The sequence below is a fragment of the Hesperophylax consimilis genome, chromosome 13 (genome assembly GCF_061612785.1).
Source record: "Hesperophylax consimilis isolate HC1 chromosome 13, BYU_Hcon_1.0, whole genome shotgun sequence".
Classification (NCBI taxonomy): domain Eukaryota; kingdom Metazoa; phylum Arthropoda; class Insecta; order Trichoptera; family Limnephilidae; genus Hesperophylax; species Hesperophylax consimilis.
In genome coordinates, this window is record NC_142848.1 from 1,760,693 (window position 1) to 1,787,254 (window position 26,562).

The 26,562-nt window shown below is 34.4% G+C and overlaps 1 protein-coding gene across 1 annotated transcript; it reads right to left on the reverse strand.

Moving 5' to 3' along the window:
- Positions 1–1,135: 1,135 nt before the first annotated feature.
- On the reverse strand, positions 1,136–26,086 carry Rchy1 (Ring finger and CHY zinc finger domain containing 1). Its single transcript, XM_089638722.1, has 7 exons — positions 25,879–26,086; positions 25,196–25,357; positions 23,307–23,474; positions 21,894–22,067; positions 17,326–17,421; positions 14,348–14,433; positions 1,136–10,620 (listed from the first exon to the last, which is right to left on the reverse strand). Exons 1-7 carry the CDS (start codon positions 25,972–25,974, stop codon positions 10,356–10,358), a joined length of 1,047 nt encoding a protein of 348 aa, XP_089494848.1. The 5' UTR covers positions 25,975–26,086; the 3' UTR covers positions 1,136–10,355.
- Between the last annotated feature and the right edge of the window lie 476 nt (positions 26,087–26,562).

The window sequence follows — 26,562 nt, forward strand, 5'->3', positions numbered from 1 at the left end:
TGGGTACCAAGACAGAGTTGTGCGGCAGTCCATCCCTCTCTCGACTACCCCTGCGGAGAAACGGTGTCATGATTAGAGTTTTGGTACTCCTATCTCTTTGGTTGGTTAATGATACATATTTACTAAACATTATTAATCAAGGGGTCACGTCAGAATAACAGAAAAGCATGTATGCAACTATATTTGAATGTGAATGAAGCAAGGAATGGGTACCAAGACAGAGTTGTGCGGCAGTCCATCCCTCTCTCGACTACCCCTGCGGAGAAACGGTGTCATGATTAGAGTTTTGGTACTCCTATCTCTTTGGTTGGTTAATGATACATATTTACTAAACATTATTAAAATATTTTTTTCATAAAGAAAACAGTCAAATTGAAACTCGTCACTTGGCAAAAAAAGTTTTAATAACGAAAGTAACAGTAAAATAACAAAAAGAAATAATTGATATACATTTACATAGGTAGTCATATAATTTTTTTTAACATTTCATTTACACTGTCAAAATAATATTTTTTATGGCTTAGTGACAAGTCATCATCATTTTGAAATCATTTGTCAATTATTGGGTTTTATTTGACAATCTAAAATAATAACCGTAGAATATTTTGATGGATCATCAAATCACATGTACATGTAATGGAAATAATATATAGCTTATCAGAAAATGTAACAAAGGTATGTGTTAATTCTTACAGATGGAAAATAATCTATTCATAAAATCAAATCAATTTAGGAGACGAGATAGGTAGGTACTTCAATTTCTTAATAAATTAAATTTAGTATTGACGGAATTCAAAACTATTTTAATTTAATGACTCAATACTATTTTGGAAGAATTAGTACAACAAATAATATGCCACATAAAAATTTTAGGAAATAATTCATAACAACAAAATTTTTTAAAGAAATCGAAATGAGAAACACAATTCATTAATTTTTAACTCGTTTCTTAACTCTTTAGGTGCGGAATGCTTATGAATCTGCATGACTTTATCCCCCTTGATTGGCGTGCCGATATACAGGCCGGGCCATAGAAAATATCTTGCATATGAAACGTAGTCACCGCTTGGGGCACCTCCTCATTCAACATTGAATTTTTTTTATTTAGCATGTTTTTGTCCAAATATAAAGGGAAACAGTTTTGGTGCAAAAAAAACAATCTACTTTATTATTTCATGAATTATTAATTACTTCTCAAAATAACAGAAGTAAAAATCAATATTTTAACAATAATGGGAATGTTAAAAATTTAACTATATTCACCGAGAATGCGTCATTTTCATAAACAAATACAGTAGAGTACTCTCCAAGTAATCCGCCACTCAATTATTCAACAACTACTATAATCCGCTGTTATTTTTACTAGTTGAAAGCACAAAATCAAGCTTTACAAATCACAAGTATTCGAATGTCAAATTCAATAGTCCGCCGCGTACCTACACTGCCCCGAGGGCCGCAACGCAACGCGGCATAACACCCTAAAATAAATCATGATAATATTTTTGGCCATGAATGTATCAAATCATAAAAGAATTGAGTTTTTTATACGGACAATACTGTTCATTCATATTCATATTGCTTATGTACGGGTGCAAACAAATATTTCAAAGCAAAACTTGCAAAAAAAGTGTATTTTCATAAAATAATTGAATTAACGCCATCTATGAATGTATAGATTATAACATACGTTACGTTTACCTTTGATGGGGATGACATGCTTGCGCTATACTCTCATGGCTTGGCCTATTTCAGCATATCGCTGGCCATACATTACCAATGTGAATGTGTGGCGAGCAATATGCTAAAATAGGCCAATCAACGAAAATATAGCATGATCTCAGGCATAAACCAAAAAAAGTAATTTTTCAAAAGATCGATAGCGGAGTTTTTTTGGTTTTTTGTTTTTGTTTTAACGAAATAACTTTTTTAATTTTTTCCATATTTGGAATGGATGAACTGTATTTTTTCCCAGTTTTTGGTTTGGCAGATTAATGGGAGAGTGCTGTAGATATATTTTTTTATTTAATTGTGCCTAAGCATGAGTCATTTTACATTTCATCCCTCATAGGGTCCTAATGAAATATGTACATATGCTGAAGGAATCTCATAATAATGAATTAATTTAATTCTGGTAGGTAGGTACTTTGATTGCAACATACACTCATAGGGGGTATATTCCCATTTGTTTTTAGTTTATTTTTTATTTATTTTGGAAGAGCAGAGTGGATTAAGCAGAGGCTGATTAACTATTAACTCTTATTATTTGTGAGAGAAATGATACTTTTGTTTACATTGCTTACTGTTAACCCAAAAAAATAATCTAAAGTTCATTTAAATATTTTTTAAATAATCTTCAATTTTATGAGCATCATAATTTTTTTATAAAAATCATAAATATCAATAAAAATTCTTACTTAACAAAACATAATCAACAAAATGTACAATAGCTACACTAAAGTGAGAAATTATCAATTATCTTTAGACATACAGTAATTATTTAAATATAAATATAATTTGTTGAAGTCCATAGATTTTGTTTTTCACGTTCAATCAAGCCCGGTACACAAATTTAATATCTTCATCACCAAACACTCAGATCAATTAATTCTAGGCATACAGCAATTACTTTCATATGATTAGATTGTAGATTCAACGTCTTCTAATACATAATAATTATTAAAATTGAATAAAATATTGTTTGTTTTAAGCCACTTTATTGAATTATATAGATCGACCGGTTTCGGTTGCGCTCAACCTTTTTCGGTACAGACAGTTGAAATAAAAACTAAATTAAAATACAGAGGAAAATTACAAGCTAAACAAAAGGAAAAGACAAAGCATATAAGAGAGGGAGAGAGCATCAAAGACAGGCTGGTAGATGGGTAGGTAGAGGGTTAGGGGAAGGGTGGGGGAAGGAGAAAGGGAAAAGCTTTAAAATTGGACTGTCGGTAAATCGAAGGACGGCTTGTTCACAGAATTTGAACAATTCATCAAATTTCAAAGTTGATTTCCAAGTGCTGTGAAAAGTTGTTAAAATGGGGCATATTTTAATTTTTATTTGATTTGGATATTTCAAATGCTTCTTAATTATAAAGGCGTAATCCTATTTTATTTTTATTAAATGTATAGTATTTAATCCTGTTTTTGATGATCTCTTTCTTTCATATGTGTTTTCTCTTTTCCGTTTGTTTACCTTGTAATTTTCCTGTATTTAAACACATTGTAGTCGGGCGCTTCAAACAATAGACTCTAGCCTATAGCGGGTGTTTTTCGCGATTATCGCAAAAATATATCGCTTTCTTAAAATTGACACAATTTCTAAACCAAAAAATATTTTCGATTGAAATTTTCAAAGAAATCATATATGACATTTGATCATCAAAAATAAATTATAATTGCTTTGATTACATCATAATTTCACCACATTTCAAAGCTGAATATAAAAACCTGATGTTAATTCAGTAAATAGCATTCAATATTCAATATTTTAAAATTCCATGTAAAAGATAACATGTTTATTCATATCATATAGTTATATGATAAATAATAATATATATTTGCCATGCCCGCAATTTTACAATCGCTGGATGTGTGAAATCTGATCGCGTAAATATTGAACAGTGTCGCCTAAGGCCGAAGGCGAACACTCAATAACTCATAAGTTTAATTGCTTCTTGTCAAAAAAGTCTTTTGCGGTTGCCTCGCCTAATTGAAGAGCCCATTCCACTTATGAATCATAGTATTTATTCTTTCAAGGAATCAGTACACTTCATATGTTGATAATCCATCACACACTATAAGTACATGTATCACATAAATTCCTCCAAGTATATGCTTGTATATAACAACAATGACAATTGAGTAAACAAAAAATAAAAATACATGTAAAAAGCAGTGGATGATTACAGTACAATCATTGTATTCTGCAAACAACTGGTCATATATGTGGAATGAAAGGGTTGGATTTTAGGGTTAAATATTTAACGGAACACTTGAACTTGTCCCATCAACATAATCAGCCCCAAAAACTTTTTAATTTCTTTCAAAGTAATATTTTTCCACTCTCCCGATTTTTTATATTATTTGTAATTATGTGAGTTTTGGTGGTAATACCTATTAGATTCGTTTACAAAATATTCAAACAAATCATCACCGATAAATAACTCTATCGCATCACTTACAGTTTGACGACAATGGACATTTGAATTCAAACCGAGGCGGCCTAAAAAAGATTCAATAGTGCGACGGTGAAACGTTCTAGCTATTGGTATTTGTTCTTCTTCACTCGGTTCGTTGCCTGACACCTCTTCAATATCATAATTCCATGAACAATTAGATAAATTGTCCGCATACACTTCATCGTCACTATCATTGGCTTGTAAAGACATTTTTGTAGAGATAAAGTCCTATACAATGGTAATATATTCAAATAATAAAATACCAAACAGTAAACAAAACAGTGCGAGCGGTATGAAAAATAGTCCAATACGTGAAATGACTCAAACTAAACTGGAGATTGAGATCGCATAAAAACTCTAGATTTCTGGCGACGCCTTTACAAGCGGCACACTAGCCAATCCGGACAAGGCATCTCAAATAACGTCGACAGAATTACCCTTCAAGGCGTTTTATTTCACGCTGATAACAAACCCGTATAATGCCGTTTCCCGTCAAAAACCGACAGTCGACAAAAACGGCATTTGCCGTGTCTCGCAGTTGACCGACAATCCGCGAAAAACGGCAAATGCCATTTCCCAACGACAATGTGTTAATTTAGTTTATATTTCGATTGTCCTGAAGAAGGTTGAGTGTAATTGAATGAATGTAACCGAAACTGGTCGACCAAAATAACTCAATAAAGTGGTTTAACAAAGAAAAAAAAAATCATTTATACAATGTCAAGCCACAATTAAATAATTATCATATGTATGTATAATAATTTATGATGACTTCTAGATAATTTCTGCCATTATAAATATGTACTTATTTATAATAAAGTCTAGCCTGTGGCCAGCATTTATTTAATTTAACTATTATGCTTTAATGTACAATGTTTGTTCTGTGATTTACTACAAATATGAAACAATAATATAAGCTAAAATTAAATTTTAACTAACATTGGCAATAATTGATTTTGGTGTCCTAGAGATTTATACTAACAATTAAAATTTATAAAAATATTATGTTTAAATAAACTAAATGAAAACAAGACCACTCAATGGAGCAATATTTTTTTTTTCTTAAAGCTAATAAATTTATTATGATTTAAGTTATTTCATTAGTATTTTATTATGATGTGGTCATTAAAAAATTGAATACAATAGTAAATCTGACTCCATGCAGAAAAACTGAATTAGTGTTCTGTATATCATGTGTTACTTTCATTTGCTGACTGATCCATTAATTCTAAGTTCGCTCTAGAGTTACAGATTTAAGGGGTATTTCACCATCCTCTTGATAGCTGTCGAAATAGCTATTGATAGGATAATGTATATTTTCAAATTAATTATATATAAAGTCTGAGTTTACTATTTGGTAATATATATATTAGATAAATAAGACGAGTTTTCTACCTATTGGCAGTATTTATTTATTACTAGCTGCCCCCGCAACGGGTTGCTGTTGCTCAGTCTGTCTGTGCAGATAGAGAAACAATAGCGAGTGTTGCTTTTACATCCAACAGATGGCACTGTTATTAAAAAAGGCATGTTTTTACCTGTCACAGGTGACATCTATATAATATAGGAATATAAAAACACATGCATATTAAAATGCAACGTTGTGTTAAAATTTGAAAGCAATCTGTGAAGATCTTTCATAGATTTAAGATTTTGAACAAACAAACATTAATATAGATAATGGTTAGTTATTTTGATTATGATTGTTATTTGCTTATCGAGAGAATGGTGAGATACCCCCTTTTGTTACATTTGTACGCTGACTGAACCATTATTTCTATTGATTTTAAGTTTGCTGCTGTAAAGTAACAAATGTTACAGTGAACACGCAGCACACAATAGTTATTTTTCACACACTTTTTACACCTATATACAAGCAAAAAGAAGCAGTCGTTTCATCTGGAATTTTTGCCATAAAATCTAAATGACAAAAGCTACCGCAACATTCAAGACTTAACTTTAATTTGTAACCAACAATGGTAGTGTTCTCTCTTAAACAAATAGCGATCACCAAACAAAAAGCTTCATTATTCAACTATTCTCATATATCCACAAATATTAAAAGAAGTCAAGGTAAAAAAAAAATGTGCTCTACTTCTGATTAAATATATACAATTTCTTGAACATAATTTTTTTACATTATTTCAGTCAGCTCTTAATCTAAGCCTCGATTCTCATATTCCAGAAAAACTACAATCATATTTGCATTTCACTAATTACACTTTACGAAATAAGTTGTTATCTTATAATTAATTATGCTGCATGTCAGTTTTCCATTTTGAAAAATATTGGTAACTCCGTCCAAGCTAAGCTATTTAATTAAAAACCAATAACAATCGGGAAAAAATATGCTTTTCACGATTTTAATATGGACTGTGTTGATTTTTTTTTCCAAGATTTAAGCTAAATAAATTAAATTAAAATATATCGATACTGTAAATAATTAATTATAAAATCTCTAGATGGACTAGGGAACCTAAATATCTTCCTAATGTAAATAACCAACTGCTGGACTGTCAAAAATTAACATACACAATAATATTTTATTTCATCATAAAAACAATATGACAATCCCAATGGCGTGCACAGAGTTGGTAGGCAGTGGAAAAATAGCAAATGAATTGATTGATTAAATTAATTTTATCTTCTCATTATTTATTACGTCAAGTTCATTTTGCTAAGCCATTTAAAAAATTTATGCCAAGGGTAAAAGTAACGTAGGTTATAATCCACGCGTTTATAGATGGGATCGATTTAATTATTTTATGAAAATACACTTTTTGCAAGTTACGCTTTAAATATTAAGACAAATTATTTGTTTGCGTCCGTACATACGCTTCTTTTTATGTGAATACCGCACAAGAGTACTAACCATCTGGAGTCAGTGAGAGACTATGTCATCCTCAATTGGGTATGTTGTGAGGCTGAAGATTGTGGGGAGGGGAAGGAGATAGGGAAGAGGAAGGTGGGGGAGTACCTGGATATTCAGACTAGGTCACCAAACACCAAAGCCATTTCAAGCAAGGTTTCAATTATGAATGGTGGTCTTATACCAGGGCGACACTGAGAGTATGTTCCACTCTGGAACGTGCCGGAATTATACTATATATTATTTTGAATGATTAAATTGTAAACTAACTCAAATAAAATTTACTTGCGCACGGCGGGATTCGAACTCACAATCTTCGATCACGGAGGCCATCAATCCAACATTGTATTTGTATGCCTTTCTTGACAGAATTGAGTCATAATAAGGACAAAACTATTTATTCGTATTCATATTGCGTATGCACGGGTGCAAACAAATAATGTCTTAACATTTAAGTTATGCAAAAAGTGTATTTTAATAAAATAACTTAATTAAAGTCATCTATGAATGCGTAGATTATGACGTATGTTACTTGTCTTTCTTGTTTACGAAAGCTGTACACTTTTGCAGGAAATCCTTGATTTTGGCACCCTCCACCTCCAGCGGATTTTTCATTGATTACATTGATTATTTCACCACAATACCTAAATAACAATAAATTTACCATTCTTCCAACACATGGATACACGGTGGTGCAATAAAAACCACACCACCTTTGGAACATTATGCGAGACTTATTTAAAAATTTCAAAAGTAATCACTTTTAACCAATTACAACAAAAAGCGCCCTTACCAAGGCATCCCCAAATTCAAGGAAGAGAAAGGTTTGGAGACTATGGAAGGAAGTATGAATATTTAATAAATTCGTAACAATTATTAATGGGCCAACTAACATTAATATGAATTTTAAAAATCATTCTGGCAGTCTCTTTCTAAAGCGTGATGTTAATATTGAGCCACTGTGTAGATGGCCTTCAAATTATATAAAATTAAATAAACAATCAACAAAATAGCTGCTATTTTGACATTCATTAGTGGAAAGAAAAGTTGTACTTTGAACATATTTATGGAATATTAAGTCTAAATTAAAATACAAATTGGAAAATGATCTGGAACAAACAATAATTACATATTTATTTAAATAATAATGATAATAATTACCATATTTATTTAAATAGTCTCAACATTGAATGTTTTTCTTAATATATAAAAAATAATAACAAAAACAAATAATTATTAATATTTTCTTATAAATTTATATTATATATATTAGCCACTGTCACATATTACATATGTAGTTCATTGGAAAAAATATTCTATTTTGTTATTTTAAACCTTAAGGAAATTAATTGAGAATTTAGAGTTGCATAAGAAAAAGAGATTAATAATTGATTAGATTTAAAAAAGGCTGCCTTAATTTGCTTTCACAGCCCCTTCTAAAAAAATAGGAATTCGTTATATTAAAAATATTTTTTAGTAACTTAATGATAAAATAAAACAATGGCGACAAATCACTCAATATGCAAACTTATTTAATCTTAACTATAGGGATAATAATTCATTTATGCTCAAATGAAAATACTATGGTGGAGATTTAAATATTGCACTTCCAGTGGTTGTCAAAGTTTTGACCATTAAAAAAAAATCATTGAAAATTTCAAAAATAAAATTCACTTAAGAATTTTTCACGCCTAAGAAGTTTCCACGCTTGAAGTTTTGTTTTCGGTCCCTTGAAATTCCATAAAAAAAACTACAAAAACCACGATTTTTCCCCTCATAAGAAGTTTTAGCTAAAACTCCTTTCCACCTAAAAAGTTTAAAAAGTTCGCGGTGAATCCATCACAAACGAAAACTAGTAGCGAAATATACCTGAAAATGTCCTTTTTTCAAAGTCATCAAATTTATCACTTTATAATTATCATCTAAATCCCATTTAAGAGGTTTATAAGATCGGCAGTAAAACCAAAACCGAAACTAGTGCCACAATATATGTACCTTTTTTGACAGTCATAAAATGAATAAGTTTGTTGAAGTAGATTATGCGAGTTACACAGTGACGTAATTCTTCTTTCTTGAGCAGACAGATTGTCTGAGCCCAGTCTAGAGCGTAGGGTCGAAAGGTCTTATCGGCAACATCAGTTTTCTCTCTAACTGGTAACTGGTATATATCACACCTCTATACCTACTGATTGAAATGAAACAAAAGTTACAAGACACACTTAACTTTGCAGTCGACAAAGGGAGAAACTAAAATATACACTCCACTGCGCTATTCAAATTATTTATTTTGGGATTTTTTATTTCATACTGACCCTAGTTTGAATGGCCTGTTAACCGACAAAACTGAGGTACCGTACATATGACATCACGCGTACCTTCGCCAGATTTCGCTACTTTTGGCGGGCTTTCGATTTTGCATTAATTAATAATACATAATCGTAAGTAGTATTCAGAGGTCTTGTTAAAACAATCCTATTATAAATAATAATATAATTCGTGGGCCATTTGCACTTATTCCTTGAAACTAAAACAAAGACAGATCAAATACTTCTCAATAACTATAATAAAATAATATATTATTCTTTGAATTCTAGAAAATAATATATGTATTATATTCCCTTTTCTGTCATTCCATTTTAGCAGTGTTTAAATACATACCAAAATTTGATAGTGTATAAAACTTGATATACTCGATTCATTCACTGGAAAAGAGGACAAACTTCCCACAACCAAAGTTTCCAAATTTACACTTTGCTCACATGTAAAATTCATGAAGCAAAATTTGTAACAAGTTAAAAATATACAAATTGAATTCTTTTTATCCACTTGGAAAAGGACAAAAATAATATTATGTAGCTTGTTTCAAGTGGCGCCAAGGAAAATTTTCATAGCCTAGAGCTAAAGGAGAAGGAAATGTAGAAGACAATACACATAGCTAAAACCACTTTAAAAGCAAGATTTCAATTCTGAATGGTGGTCTAAGGGCATACATACTGAGCGTATCATTCTTCCGCTTTGGGACCAAGTGCAAATTAACTATTTATTTTTATTAAAGTTACACTTCCACGAGTTTCATAAGCACTTACCAATTTCTTATGGAGCTCGTTAGGTATACTTTTTGATAAATTTTTAATCAAATTAAAACATATGAACAGAAAAAGCACTCTTTGAATGGGAAAATGAACCCCTGAATCTCAGCGTTTACCCTAAACATCATCTCGTAGAACACCACTTTACTTCCGGGTGCAGAAAACAACAGCCAGAAAGGCCTGACACTATTTCATCAGGTCTTCTTGTGATGACGTGTGTCAGGCCTGCGGGGGCTCATCGGAGATGCTGGGCTGCATCAGCTGGGACCCGCCCTCCAGAGGATCCGACACCGATGAAGATCCGACACCGTTGATCGGTCTCACCCTGCCCGATGAAGTGCTGGCTCCACTGCTGTGGGCAGACTCCGAGTCGGCCATAGTGTCCGAAGAAGAGCTACCGGCGGAACTCGATGAAGCAGTGCTATTTCCTGCTATGGCTTCCTCGGTCGTCGGGTTGACACCTACCTGGGTAGGATCCATGCCTCTGAAAATAAAATGTCATTCAATAGTTGGATGTTTATTTTTTCCATCATTTTTTTCTCTAGAAAAAGAGAAATTAGTAATATTGAAGGTGTAATTAACCAAAAAGAGAAATTAGTAATATTGAATGTGTAATTAACCAACAACAGCCATTTATCCATCGTATCTATACGGAATTATATTATATTAAATATTTAATGTTAACATTTTCTTCAGTATAAATAATACGTAATAAATAATTTTCCTAGAGTAGAACCCCGTTAATTCGAACCCCGGTTATATGAAAAAATGCGTAATTCTAAATTTTAGCCGAAAAAATATCACGGGAAATTTTTTTCTTATTATTTTTTTTTTTAATTCGAAATTTTTTAAATTTTAGTTTTGTAAAATTTCGTAAATCTGAATCTGAAAGACAGCCGTGGCAGTAAAACGCCTAAAAATGTATTTTTACACGGTTATACATTGTCCTAATTAGTATTATTATTTCGTATATCTGAATCAATTTACACTGGAATGTCGTATTTTTTCAAATTTATTTTGAATATCCGAAGGGTTGAGAAAATTTGTTTTATGTGAAAATATGTCGTATTTTTACGAATTTACACCAAATATCTGAATTTAAAAGGTCGGTCGGGATGAAAATTGGCAGCGAACTATCGATTTACGCAATATATCGTATTTTTATGAATTTACTTCAAATAACTGAATTTGAAGGGCGGGCAGTGACGAAAATCGGCTGCGAAATTTCAATTTACGTGGAAATATATTGTATTTTTACAAATTTACTTCGAATATAAAAGTTTAAAAGGTCAAATGCGACTGAAATCGGCGGCAAAATCACGATTTTAAAGGGAAATATATCGTATTTTTACGAATTTAGCTATTCAATATTTTTAATAGGTGTGTAATTATTTAATATTAAATTTGATTCATTTCATTTATTTAATGTGTGGTATTTTTACGAATTTACTTTGAATAATTGAACATGAAGGGCCGATCGCGGCGGTAATCGGCTGCGAAAATTCGATTTACACGAAAATAATTCGTATTATTACGAATTTACTCCAAAGATACTACCCAAATTTGAAGGCGCGACCGAGGAACCCGATTTTCGGAGACTTTTTTTGTTTCATAAAAATTCTAATTATGTGTGAATTCGTTTTTGATTTTTGATGTCCCATGGATTTCGAATTAACGAGGTTTTACTGTATAAAAATTTACAGCACTTTGCTGAAAATATTCAACCAAGTCTCTACACAACTTCAATAAGTTTGTATTTTTCATTAGCAAGGCAATGTCAGTTTCACTATTAAGGGTAAACGTAACATAACGTTATAATCTATGCGTTAATAGATGTTGATAATTTAATTATTTTATAAAAAAACACTTTTTGCAAGTTATGCTTTAAAATATGAAGAAAATTATTTGTTTGCGTTTGTACATATGCAATGTGAATAAGATTAAATAGTTTTGTCCGTAAAAAACTCAATTCTTTCAAGAAAGGCATACAACCACAATATTGTATCGGTGATTCAATCCAATATTGTATTTGTATGCCTTTCTTGACAGAATTGAGTTTGTACTTCTTCTTCTTCAATGGCGCTACAGCCCATTTCGAGCCTTGGCCTCCTTTAGCATGAGCCTCCACCGCCCTCTGTCCTCGGCCGTCGTCTTCCAATCTGCAACATGGAGTAGTCCTCTGGCATCTTTCCTGACATCGTCCTCCCATCTCAGCCTAGGTCTGCCCGCCTTTCGTTTGCCTCCCGGGTGTCCTGTTAGAACCTTCTTTGGTACACGTGTGCTTGGCATTCGGTGCACATGTCCGGCCCATCTTAGTCTTTGGAGCCGTAAATGAGTAGAGAGTCTGGGAGCTTGGTAGATGTCATATAGCTCCTTATTGTGGCGGATTCTCCATGCCTCTCCCTCTCGCACCGCTCCTAAGATTCTTCGAAGTACCTTTCTTTCGAAGGTGTCCAGCCGTTCCGCAGACTTTGCTGTCAGTGTTCCCGCCTCACATCCATAGGCCAAGACCGTTCTAATAATTGTTTTGTACAGGGTTATTTTGGTTTTCCTATGGACGTTTCGGGATTTGAACACTGGCAGCAACGCGAAGTAAGTGTTGTTAGTGGCTGTGATGCGCTTTCTTACTTCTACTGGGTCTTCGTTGTCCTGCGTTATGATGGAGCCCAGGTAGGCAAACTCTTCGACCACTTCAAAGTTATAGGAGTTTTTAAAATTCACTTTATCTTTTATTCTGCGGTGTGGGGTTCTGGTTTGCATCATGATTTTAGTTTTGTTCTCATTGATTTGCAAGCCCACCTCTCTTGCTGCAGTCTCCAAAGGGTCAAACACCTCTCTTACAGCCTGAGTTTGAGCATGGTCAATAATATTTATTCATATTATTTTAGTACGGGTATAAACAAATAATTCATCTTAATATTTTAAAACTTAACTCCTTGCAAAAAGTATTAAATCCTAAAATAATTAGCTTAGCACCATCTATGAAAGAGCAGTTAATGAATTCTATTAATCACTCAAGCAATTGCATTAATAACTGAAATACGAGTCCACTGGCCGGGATTTGAGAGCGTTCAATTTGTGAAATTTCCCAACTTCATAAAAAAAATCATAACTCTGAATTTTAATACGGAGACATACAAAATGATTATAGTGCAATATAGCCAACAAAACTGCCCATATTTATAGGATTTATAAAAAAATTATTAAAAAATCGTAAACTTTATAAATGCGCAAATTCTGTGTGTTAATTACTTTGAAATTGCCATACGTGGTACTTATTCGGGTCAACATAGAATATTTTCTATTTCTGTATGTAGTCTATGGCCTATTTGATAATCACAGATACAGATATAGATATTTTTATATTCGAAAGTTTTGTATAAAAAAAAATATACACGGTGTCCGGAAACTCGTAGTACAAGCGGGAAACTGGAGAATCTACACCACATGGGGAACCCAAAAAAACATAAAGTTTTTTGATTTGAGCATTTTCAAAAAAAAAAAAAAAAAACCAAAAAAAAATATTTTTCGGCTATTTTAGGGTTAAAGTTTTTTCTGGTGTTTAGGGTTGAATAACAGATGTTTTAACCCTGCAGAGCAGAAATATTTTATGATTACACCGGGTTAAATGAAGGGTGATTTCAAAATAATGCTTCAAATCCGAGCTTCTTCATTTGTTTTACTTTCAAATAGTTTTAATTAGTTGGGTACTTTGATCTTCAGTAATAATTTATAAGAATTTGATAAAAAAATAAAATAAAATAAAAAATAAAAATCAACTTCAAACTCGATTTACTCGATAACGAAAGCTCAAATAAAAAAAAAATATACTACAAAATCGACTCCAAATGTGATGTAGATTCACCAGTTTCCCGCTTGTACTACGAGTTTCCGGACACCCTGTATATAGAATTTGAGTTTGCGGACTGTTAAAATAAAATGAATTAAATAGGATATTTAATACATTTACCACAAAAAACCTATAATGGGAAAGTATCTCTCACCTTTCTAGTAATGCAAATTGCAGATCGGGGGGAAGTTAAAAAAAAATTTAAATGTCTTACAAAAGGTAGATAAATTTGGCACATTATGGCAAGCGATCGCTCAACACGTTTTGTAAACTTGCCATAATATGCCAAAAATCATTTGGTGGTTATGTATACCCTTGAGAAGCCTTATAGAATAAACAAAGCAAAGCAATCTGTACAAACTTTTGAAATCCTTTGGTCTGGCACGTATTGTAGGCTCCACAGTGCGCACACTTCAATCCAACCACATGGAACTTTACTGTAGAAACCTGGAAAAATACCATTAGATTATAAATACACAACGTTATGTTAGTTCTATAACGCTATTTTTATGGGAAAATCACCTCAAAGGCACTGTACAACTTAATTTATTGAAGTTGCACTTGAAGTGAAATGACACTAAACTGTGCTGCATAAATGCTAAGTTATTATTATTACTATCACTTAAAATTTACAACTAGTGCACGGAAAAGCTGTGGCAAAATGAAGAGTTCTAGAGCCACTCATTAAGGCAAAATGTGTAATTTTTGCAGCTGCAAACTGTAAACCACGAGAGGTCTGGTCTGAATAATTTTTGAACACACTATTATTTTTTTTAATTAGTTTTCCCTGCGGAGAATACTGAAATAAACATTTTTGTGCATAAAAATATATCCGCTTTTCAGTCTGAAGGTTGGGTGATATCAATTTATTTTATTATGAAATATAATATCAAGTATCAAATAGTTGCCCAAAATTAAATAGTACTACATATAGTGACCAGATGGCCAACTACAGTGATACAACTATGACACATAAAAGTTGAGTTTTAATCTCATTCCATATACTCTTTTTTGCCCTTTATGTGCTAAATAATAATACAGTGGAGAAAATATGAAATTTGATTTGGTCGTTTATCATATTATGAAGATCTATAAACAACGTTATTTTCGACTCTTTCTCTTCAATGAAAAATATATGTAAAAGAAAAGAGACTTGTTATTAAGATGAAATCAATCTATGAAAATAATCATTTTAAAACTACAAGGGGATTTTGAAAGTTCTAGTTTACTTGGGAATTAGAATCGGCAATAATAACGATTTATTTTCGTAATATTTGGTGAGTATTTATGATAAGAAATCCACTTTTGAGTGAGATATTTCCTCCATATTCATGGACAATATTTGGGTAGATGATGGAAGGTATATCGAAATCTGTTTTTGACAAACACGTTTGTTTGATGAAAATAAATTAAAATCTATCCGTTTTTTGTTGTTAGATTTGCAAATGCAACAAGTAATTGTGGAAATGTAAAAATAAAAAATCCACAATGTTTTTTTTTGAACATCTGAATTCGTCCATGGGGAGAGAGTCCCAATTATTGACAAATTAATTCAATGTACAAGGGTGGTCTGAAAAGTTTCCAACCTAACAATGAAACAAGGTTTTTTTTTCCTAAGTTTTTTTATTTATTTCTCTACATAGTCTCCTTGTAACTCTACACTCTTCTCCCAGCGATGCTCCCATCTCTCTAACCCATCCAAATAGTACTCGGCATTTTTCTCTGCAAAATAATTATTCACAAAGGTGATTGCCTCCTCATTTGACGAAAATCTCTGTCCTCCGAGTGCAGTTTTTAGAATAGGAAACAAAAAGAAGTCGCTTGGGGCTAGATCTGGTGAGTAAGGCGGATGGTCAAGCAGTTCAAATCGTAATTCGTGGATTTTTGCCATGGCAACCGCTGAGGTGTGAGACGGCGCGTTGTCTTGGTGAAACAGGATTTTCTTTTTCTGAAAATGTGGCCGTTCTTCCGCAATTTCTGACTTCAGCTTGTCAAGTAATGATGCGTAGTATGCTCCTGTTATAGTTTTCCTTTTTGAAGATAATCAATTAAGATAACTCCATGACTATCCCAAAAAACAGTCGCCATCACTTTCCCAGCTGAGAAAACAGTTTTTGCTTTTTTTGAAGCCGGTTCCCCCTTTGCAGTCCACTGTTTTGACAGTATTTTTGTTTCGGGCGTATAATGGTGTATCCAAGTTTCATCTACAGTAAGTAATCGGGGCCAAAACTAGGATTTATTGCGCCTAAACTGCGCCAACAGAGCGTTGGAAATGTTCATTCAAACACGTTTTTGGTCTAAAGTGAGCAAACGCGGCACCCAATGCACGGACAGCTTTCTCATGTCTAAATCTTGATTTAATATGTGACAGACACGTTTTTCTATTTCAATTCGGCGGTCGTCTAACACTATTTGGTGAAGTTTAGCAATGTTATCATCAGTAGTTGCAGTTTATGGACGTCTCGAACGTTCATCGTCTCCCAAGCTCCTATGGCCACGTTTAAATTCAGCTGCCCAAAATTTCACTGTGGTGAATGATGGTGCAGAGTCCCCATACACAGAGTCCAATTCATCTTTGATTTGCGTAGGCGTATTGCCTCTCAAAAACAAAAATTAATAACAGCTCGATGCTCAATTTTTCCATTTTCACAAAAACACACACATCGACTCACTCAAACGACTGTCATCTAATAACTGCGCGTCCAAAATGGCAGAAACTTTGGTGAGTAACTGTCAAAAGATGCACAGCTATATTCACTAGCTTTTATTGACGAGTACCGCCATCTTTGCCTTGAGGTCGGAAACTTTTCAGACCACCCTCGTATTCTTTGAAACCTACAGTTAGGCACTGCATACTAAATGTATCAACGTTACTTTTAAATAATCTTTATTATACTAAAATAAAGTCGCTATACGCGTCAGTCATATAGAGAATTTCTTCCGGAAGTTTTATACACATAACACATGAATATTATGTTCATAGAAAGTATGGAAAAGTCGAGCAACGCTGGGTACACGTCAGCTAGTAATACATTAAAATAAGTAATGTAATTACATTAATAAAATAAATAAACAAATGTTAGCATTATAAAGTACAAACACCAGAATTAATGCATAAAGCAATATTTAAGTAAAAGTAACTGTGATGGTCCAACTTCTTGTGAAGTAGTCCCAAAGAAAGGTCGTATGTATGTTGAGAACGATCATCCTCTTCCTTCTGATGCGTGTTATAAGAAAATTAAAAAGATACTAGAACGACGACGGCATATAGGACCTCCCTCTCTGACTAATATAGACTGCACTGGAAAACCAAAAGCATAGTAAAGTGGAGGTGTGTACCTTATGGCAATCTTTGCATAAGATTGTAGCTTTGTATTCCGAGTACTCTGGAGGCATTGGAGTCATGGCCACTTCGGAATCCAGGTATTTCCACAGCTGCAAAGTTATATAAATCATGTTTATAAAAAGCAGGTAAGTGTACATTGTAGATTGCTGTAATAATTAAAATTAAATTTTTAAAAACGCTTATTTTTCACGAGCACATTTATTTCTACGGAAAACAACTGTACTTTCTTTATCTTTCCCTTCTCTTTGTGTTCCCCACTACAAAACTTAATGATTAGGCACCGAAAATTTCTGCATTTATTATTAGTGTGTATGTATATGTATTGAAATAAATAGTTATGTGACCAGTAAACAGTTAAAATAAATTTTGTTACAGCAATTTGCATATTTGTTTTATTTTGATAATCAAGAAAAATATTACTTCCACAATAATTCATTTTTTTAATTGTCTGAAAGATGACAGTTTGAATTTACCCAAAGCAAGATAGAGCCCGATAGCCCTGTAGAAGCTGTACAGATGCCAAAGGAAAGCTGGCTTCCAAGAAAATGGGCGACTTGTATAGGGCTCGCAGATTCTTCAATAGTGTAAGAAAGGTTTTAGGTGGTACGCCTGCTTTTTGAATGTGTAAGAGCGAGATGACAGATAGAGGTATAAAAGATGACGGATGCATCTGCTCGCTCTCTTTTCCAAACCGACAGCTCAGAAGATAGAAGTAGTCAATCCGAACTAAATTGTTAATAAACATTATATTTGAACACGCATTCTAATTATTGAAATCCAACAGTACCACCAAGTCTGTAAATAACAAATAGTAACTGGCTGCTAACCCTATACAAATCTCAAGTATGCCCAACAATTGAATTTGGGAGCCACCAAGGCTAAAGCCCCACAATACTTGATTAACCTACTTGATTCTGTGCAAAGGAGGGCAGTCCGTCTGATTGACAATCCATTGTTAACAGACCGATTGCGATCTCTAATGCACAGATGCAATATGGGCATAAAAAAATCTGTTCTTCTTCTATGTTCTGGGTATTTTACTCGGAATACCTGTTCACAGTTGGCTTCATGAGAATGGGCCGCTTCAAGACCCGCATTAATAAATGCCTTCCTATAGCCCCTACCTTAACCCGCCTCACAACTCTGCCCAACCGGGTGGCGACATAGCTCCCCTGCCTTTACACTGTTCAGACAGGGGCGCTCGTGTGAGAAGTGACAAAAAAAAATTTAAGAAGGAGACCTGGAGGCGTATTTCCTTTTCCGTGTTCAATAGGAGGCAGTAGGGCAATACTGCCTTGACACACGTTCGGGCTTGTTACGCTAATTCTCTTTCTAAACTCCAGTACTGCCTCCTATTGAACACGGAAAAGGAAATAAGCTACCTGGAGATACCTGCTCTGGGTTGGAAAAGGGAAGACATATGAAGTAACATTATTTGATTATGTAGTATTCTAGTGACATTTAACATACGAGAAACATTATTTAAATATTGCAACACCAAAATTATGTCTACATTACACAACATTAACTCTTAGTTGACTAATTCATGAATGCTTTATTATAAACACACTAACCTAACCTCCATAGAGTAAATTGAAGGCGTAAAGATATTGTATCCACATAAACCATTTTTATAAAAATTTGAATATCTTGAAAATGCCGATTTGAAAGAGTTGAAATGGCACAAATTAGAAATGTCATACTTTTACAAATTCAAACATGCAACCTCCTTAGTTCCACACTGTAATTGCCGAACCTCAGTGGACAAAACCTGACGCATGCACTGGGCCATAAGAATCTATATGGCATCTTTAGTTCACAGCTCATTTTCACCACAAAATTTGAGATGCAATATCTTGACTTTAACCATTGGAATACCAAGCCCTTTCAACATATTACTTATTTTCTCCCTAATGTTATAAAAAAAATTATATAATGAAAACATACAAAAATATTCTTTGGTTCTATTATATTTTCCAGCTAAAGAAGCATTCTTAACAATTAAAACAAGTCAATATAACATGTACATCAAATATAACAAACATAACAAAATGCCATCATATTTACCATTGTCGAAAACTTTGTAAAACCTTCCATAAAAACTAATGTTGGTAAACCTGCCCTACAGATAGGTAACTCATGTTTAAAAACCTGCCCTGCCGGTGAACGGTACATTTTATCACGCCGAACGGAAGAGCAGTTGTCTCGCCTTAACGCAAGCAACCATCTTGCTCTCGCGAAGCAAACGCTCATTGGCTGAACGAAAAGACCCGCTATCCCGGCAACAGGCAATAAGAGATTTATAAAAAATACTAGAATTTGCAAGCCTTCTCTGTAATAATAGGAGACAATGATACTAAATAGATTTATACGAAGATACTTACATGTTAATTAAATAAACTCAAATAGAAATGAAATATGTTACATGTAAGATAATTATGTACTTAGCGAAACTCTGAAAATGTTACAGAGATTTGACCACTTATCTTGTAGAATATGTCTTGTTATAACCAAATAAAAAATATTGCGGCGATGTGGTTTTGGCAGAACTACAGCGGTAGATAAGGACTGATATTATAAAATATTCCCTTATTTCTGAGATAAACAGATTTAATCCTACAATGTGGCGAGCTTCATAGCAAAAAAATGCAAAGCTCGTTACGGGAATTTGATATTACAAACAGGGGTCGGTGACGCGGTCCTAGAATATCTTATAAATATACTGCAAAAACCGGTACCTGGTCTCTTTCGCTTCAAGCCTTGGACCCGACAACACCTACTGCTGCCCGCTCTGCCCATACCCGCGTCGCTACCTGGGAATCAACTCGCTGTGTTTGATTTCAACCCGGTTCCCCCCCTCCACTTCCACTACCTCTGCTGATGTCACCTCAGAACGCAGCCAGCCCGCAGAGCCGTTACCGACTGAGCCTTCCTGCCAATCAGCCTCGGAGAGGAGATCTACCGTTACCTACTGAGCTAGCCCGCCAGCCAGGCCCGCAGAGCCGTTACCGACTGAGCCTTCCTGCCAGCCAGCCTCGGAGAGGGGATCTACCATTGCCTACTGAGCCAGCCCGCCAGCCAGGCCCGCAGAGCCGTTACCGACTGAACCTACATGCAGATTCAGTGCAATACAAGAAGTTGCACCCGCAATGAAAACCAACCGCCTTTATAAAGGCGTTCTTATGAAAATGCACATTACAAATGTTGAATATATCGTCTTTCTCAAGATTCATTCTTATATCCCTTTGCAACCGGCAAAAAATTTTAAAATTGTGATGGGCCACATTGTTAGCTCTTAGTTATGATCTCATAGGGCTGGGCGACCTACTGGTTGAAACATGTGCGCTTGAAAGTACCCTAAATAAGCAGCTCCCGCACGTTCAATCGACACCGGTTCCGTTCACAAAAACAAATTTATTTTCTGTCTTCAAACACAAACTCACTCTCGTGTGAAGTCGGTTGTAAAGGGATATGCAAACATATTACAAGAGGTGATATTCCCTGCATTTTTATGATATTTTAAATAACTCTGTAACGGTTCAAATGAAATACCTCGAGTGCTTTATTTGAATCATTACAAACGACAAAGGTAAATGTGTGCCGGTGCTTATATTTTACAGTTTTTTCTTGTGCAGGCAAACACGTTCCGTACAATGACTTTTAAAAATCGGAATTATGACATTTGACACGGAATTTTCGGAGCAGATTTTTCACAGATAAAATAAATATAGTGACGGAATGACAAGCTAGAATAATATTAAGTTATATTATTTTCTTGCCAATTTTATATATATTTTAGTATGCTAGGAGCATTTTTGAACACACTTTGATCGGGTTATTTTTTCGCCGGCTGACCGCTGAAAACGGGCGAAAATAAAGGTCCCGCGCGAATTTGTTTAATTTGTTTTAAATCGCTATATCTTCGAAAATAATGGAAATATTTCAATAAAATTTTCTACATACTAACTCAGCATACCCAAGCTATAAAATTTCTAGACGAAAACCAAGTATTATTTCCAATGCAACACAATAAATCTAAAACAAAGTCATTGTTGAGTCATTAGGGTTCAATTTTTAAAGTATAAACTAGGTTTCAATTTTATAAAATTACAAATTATCATATTTTCACCAAGCCCAAATCATTATAAAAACAAAAACAATTGCCACTTCTCTAGTATCGTCAGAGTAACACATTATTACCCATTGAAATACCACGTGTGCAATTGTCCCTCGCACGGTACAGCGGACCAAACGGGTAGAACTACTCTTCCCGATTAAAGTGTGTTAAGGTTCAAAATACCATAAAATAGAGGCAAGCGCCGTGAGCTACTACCAAATCCGCCATATATTCGACGACACATGACGGATAAACATGCCAGAAATCCGCTACGGATTTCTCGGCACACTAGAGGTTAAGCCATTAAATATAAAGTGGGAAACAGACACCTGGGAACAAGCTGCGACAGGTAGGCCCAACTTGTTTTCAATGATTGCGATGGTCCTCAGCACTCGGTGGGAAGTGGATACTGCAGACAGGAGAAGAGTTAGGGATGGGGCTTACGCTGGTCATGTCGATCATGCTGGTCTGACACGTGGGGCAGGCGTAGTGGCCTGAGTGCAGCAGCTCCTCGAAGCAGGTGCGGTGGAGCAGGTGGCCGCAGTCTGGGATGTGGCAAGGGATCCGGGATGTGTGGATGTCCTCCAGGCATACTGGGCAGTTGGAGCGGGATACATTCTACAATAAAACAGAATGTTTATTTAACTTTGTATTATCTATATAAATTAAAATGTAAATGTTCATTTTTTCAAAATCTTAAATCTCCGAAAGTTCCTCACTGATTGCTTTGAAATTTTAACATAACGTTGCGTTCGAATACGCATGTGTTTTATATATCTATATTATTTAAATGTCACACGTGACAGGTAAAAACAGCACCCTTCCGTTAGACGTAAAAGCAACACGCGCTATTGTTTCTCTATCTGCACAGACAGACGGAGCCGCAGCAATGAATGGCGGGGTACAGCTAGTACATACTTAAAATTATTGTGGAATTGTATGTACTTTAATAATACAAATTATTTATTTTATTAATGTCATTACAATAATTGGTTGCTAAAATAATGTTGATACCATAGACATATGAATATTAGTAGACCTGCCCTAAGTGATTAAAAGCGTATTATTCCCCACTCCCCATACCGGTTCCATTGGAGCCGGCTGGGCTCGCGTATGGCTTCCCGTGAATCTTGAGAATGTGACGTCATCATTCTTGTTCGAACTAGCGTCGTGCTATGGTCGAGGCATTTTATGAAATAACACGGCAAAATAGTGGATGGGATATGAAAACTTGTAAAAATATATGTGAAAAAGAGAATAAACCCAATTGTCGTATTACATTCCATATGTAAGCATCATTTTAAGCTTATTCACGTCGTATAATATGAATCAGTTGTAGAAACATTTACTATCACATCGAGCCAACATTGGTCGAATGTAGCGATTCTCAAGTGTGGGCATCGTTGTTACTGGGAAGTAAATTATGAACACTTATAAAAGTGTCTTAACTAAATACGTAAACAAAATATTCGACTCTGAAAATAGAAGAAATTTTTTTTTGCCGAATTTGGACTTCGCAAATTTGTTCATGACGTGGCGAGTAATTTGCACTCCCATGTAAAAATGTCTATTCATTCAAAAGCAGATTTTACTTTTAAGAACTAAATGGTGATATTATAATGCGAGATGCCTATATACTGTCAGATTGATTTATTGACGAATCACAGTCAGCTTTACCCCTTTCGTTCTTCAACAGTTGATTTTACCCCTCACCTTTAATTTCTAGTCTATATATTCATATGTCTGTGGTTGATACACTATTCTCTACTTGATAAAAGACTCAATTTCTTTTTTCTCGTCCGATTGATAATACACTCCATTAGAGAGGGAATAAACCTCATAAGTTTGGTGGCAAACCTCAACGCATCTGTGTCCGTCCCTCAGCAGCTGCACGGGCAGGCACATGTTGCAGACCTGGCAGTGGAAGAAGCGGTCCCGTCCCCCCACCCGGCAGATTCCGCAGCCCTCGCAGTGGTACTGGCGCTTGTCCTCATCATCAAACAGATTGCAAACCAGACACGTGTACTAAAAGGTGAACACAAATGTACGGCATAACCATTAACCACTGTAATTTATATTTATCACTTTCTTTTAATTATTTTATGATGTTGGTAGGGATTATTTTACGTATGTAGTTTGATTCAACCTTATTAATTTGTTATAAATATTGTTGTTTCTTAGGAACTAGATGAATAGATAATTTATTTTATTATTTTCAAAATGTGTATGGAACTGTATGCCTTCGCAAATATTTTTTCTTTAAATAGTGACCAGATATTTTTTACCCTAAAACGGGATCGGGAAAGAGTGGAATAACGGGATAGAGAACCGAAAAATTTGATGGGCCCGTTTAGATTAGATACAATAAAAATGGTGCAGGTATTGATTTACAAACTGCGCGAGCGGCAAAAAGGGGAAGTAACGAAAGAAAAATTTTTTATCGATAATCACAATATCTACGATAGTGATACCCTTAACTACACAAACATCTGGTAGTAGCAAAGATATTAGAAGAACGAGATATGCTATGTTGGCCGCCGGACCGTAGGCGGAGTACTACCTAATTAGGGTACTTTGAATACTATCGGGATGTGTACGCACAGAAATCTGTTCTATGTATTAGTGCGGATACCTTAGCGTAAGCGAAGGTGTGCAGTAGTATTGGTGAACAAAACCGGCGACACTGGGCAAAACAATTCCACACAGTATGAACTACTCATAGCACATCTCGTTCTTCTAATATCTTTGGGTAGTAGGTAGGTTTTTATGGGCATATAATTGACATCTTCAAAACAACCGTTCATAATAAATATAGTAAGTCAAAGGAGTCACTTTGACAATACACGACAGCAGTTAACGCCCGCTATTTATGTTTCAAGAATGTGTTAAAAAGCCAGATCATATTGTCGCATGGGGGTCCTACTTTTTTATTTATGTGAATCTCAAATGTTCTCAACCATCCTGGAACCAATGAGACTATGGCATCCCCAATTGAAGTATGTTGTGCGGCTGAGGTAGTGGGGAGGGTATGGGGAAGAGGAAGGTGGGGAAGTACCTGGCTTCTCAGATCTGATCACCAAACATGGATAAAGCCATTTCAATTCTGAATGGTGATCTTACACCAGGGTGATACCGAGAGTATCTTCCAGTGTGGAATTTAACTACTATAATATGTTTGCATAATCAGACTCGTGTTGCAATAATAATACAATTTCAATAGTTAACACAGTTCCAATATAAAGATGTATCAAAGTAAACATAAGTAACAGGATTCTAATCTCAAGAATATACACAGAATCAATGATTGTATTATTTGCCTCACAGACTTCATAATTTGGAATGTAAGCAACATTAATTGAAGATTATCATATTCAGGTTGCTTTGCCATGTTCTTACAATAATATATACTTTAATTGACCAACACAAAAGGTAAATAATCACAGACATTAATTTTCTCATTATGGTATATGGAATTGAATTGTCAGTATCAGGAATGTTGCCATTTGAGATATGAAGCTTTTTTTCTTGTTAATAATTTCTAATGACCATTGTTGAGTAATAAAGAGACATAAAAAGAGATAGAGAACACTAGAAATATAACCTTGTTGATAAGAAGCAAGGTCACGAGTGGATTTTAGCAGAAAAACCAGTATTAAAAGAATGTGTAGAAATTGAATCAAAGGAAAATAAGGACAGCAGTGTAGAAAAACGTCAAACATTAGTTGACAAAAAAACCAAGGTTTTACCTTCCCAAAGCGAACACCACACTTTTCACACTCAGCTTGCACTTTTTGTCGTGTGTCGCACTCGGTACATATTAATTCTGTAACTGTTTTCCTATTGAAGTAATGCTGTTCATTTTCATCGTGACAATAGCGGCACATGTAAAATTTGTTACAGCATGGCGTCTGAAAAACAATAAAATAAATTCTGTTAGCGAATAATTAAAAAAACATGTATTGAAAATGATCAGCAATTGTCAACAACAGTTATACATTTTTAAATTAAAGCATTTAAAAGGGCAATGTGCAAATCAATTAAAAACATTCAAATAATTATAATTTGCGGTTAAGTTTGAATGACAGATGATCATTAATTTTAATGCAGATTAACAATTTACGTTGTTGTGATATAACGGTCAGTAATGATTGCTAGGAACCTTCTTCTATTTATAATAATTCATCTAGTGTGCATACATGTCAGGGGTTTGAATCTTAGGATGACATTTGTCAATGTAAAGTTCATATTCATTGCTTTCACGTAGTGACAGTCGTTAAATAATATACAAGAAAACGATAAATTGGAAAGTGTCTGGTAGCAACATCTGACAGGCATATTGCATTGAAAATGTGATTAATATGTGAAATAAATAACATTCGTATCATCGATTGGTCAATATTTTCTGGATACGTGGGACAAAATTACTTACGACAAATTTGGCCCTTCTTTTGTAATGAGAACATCCTACACGTTTGGTTTCTGGTGGAGTTTCAGATTCACACGTTGTCTTTTCTGAGTTTTCCATCAGTAAAATTAGTCAAACGTTATTATCAAAGTTCTCGAAAATTTCGAGTTCGCGGCGCAAAACTTAGAATTTCGTAGTGGTTTACAAGCAGACAGATGACGAACATGTCTGAAGTTGGTTGACGAAAACCTTTCAAAAATGCAATGAAGTTTTCAATGGAGACAGTAAAGCTGATAAGTCAGGGATTTTGGTTACCAATGTCATATTTTTTATCTACTCTTCGGTAGATGTCAGGCAAATAAAGTCTTTTTCATAAATAAACCATTCACGTCTTTCATAAACTAAACTTTTGTGAAAATGCCGACAGATGCCTCTGCCCATCCTCTGCCAATCCTCTGCGGGAGTCGCTATATGCACAGCGACTAGTCGACAGGGGGCGTGGCGAACATATCCGAGCATACCCGAGGTGTGAAACGAAACGTCAGAAATGGCGTTGTAATAATATAATGTAAACAAACCTTTTTAGAACTACGCTAGGTTTGTGTAACATGGTTTGTGATTCAAAAGAAAGTGTCCCCTTAATACCGCCTGCTCGCGTCAAGGCAAGAAAAACATCCCAGTTTTCAATTAGTTTAGCGGCTACGCTAG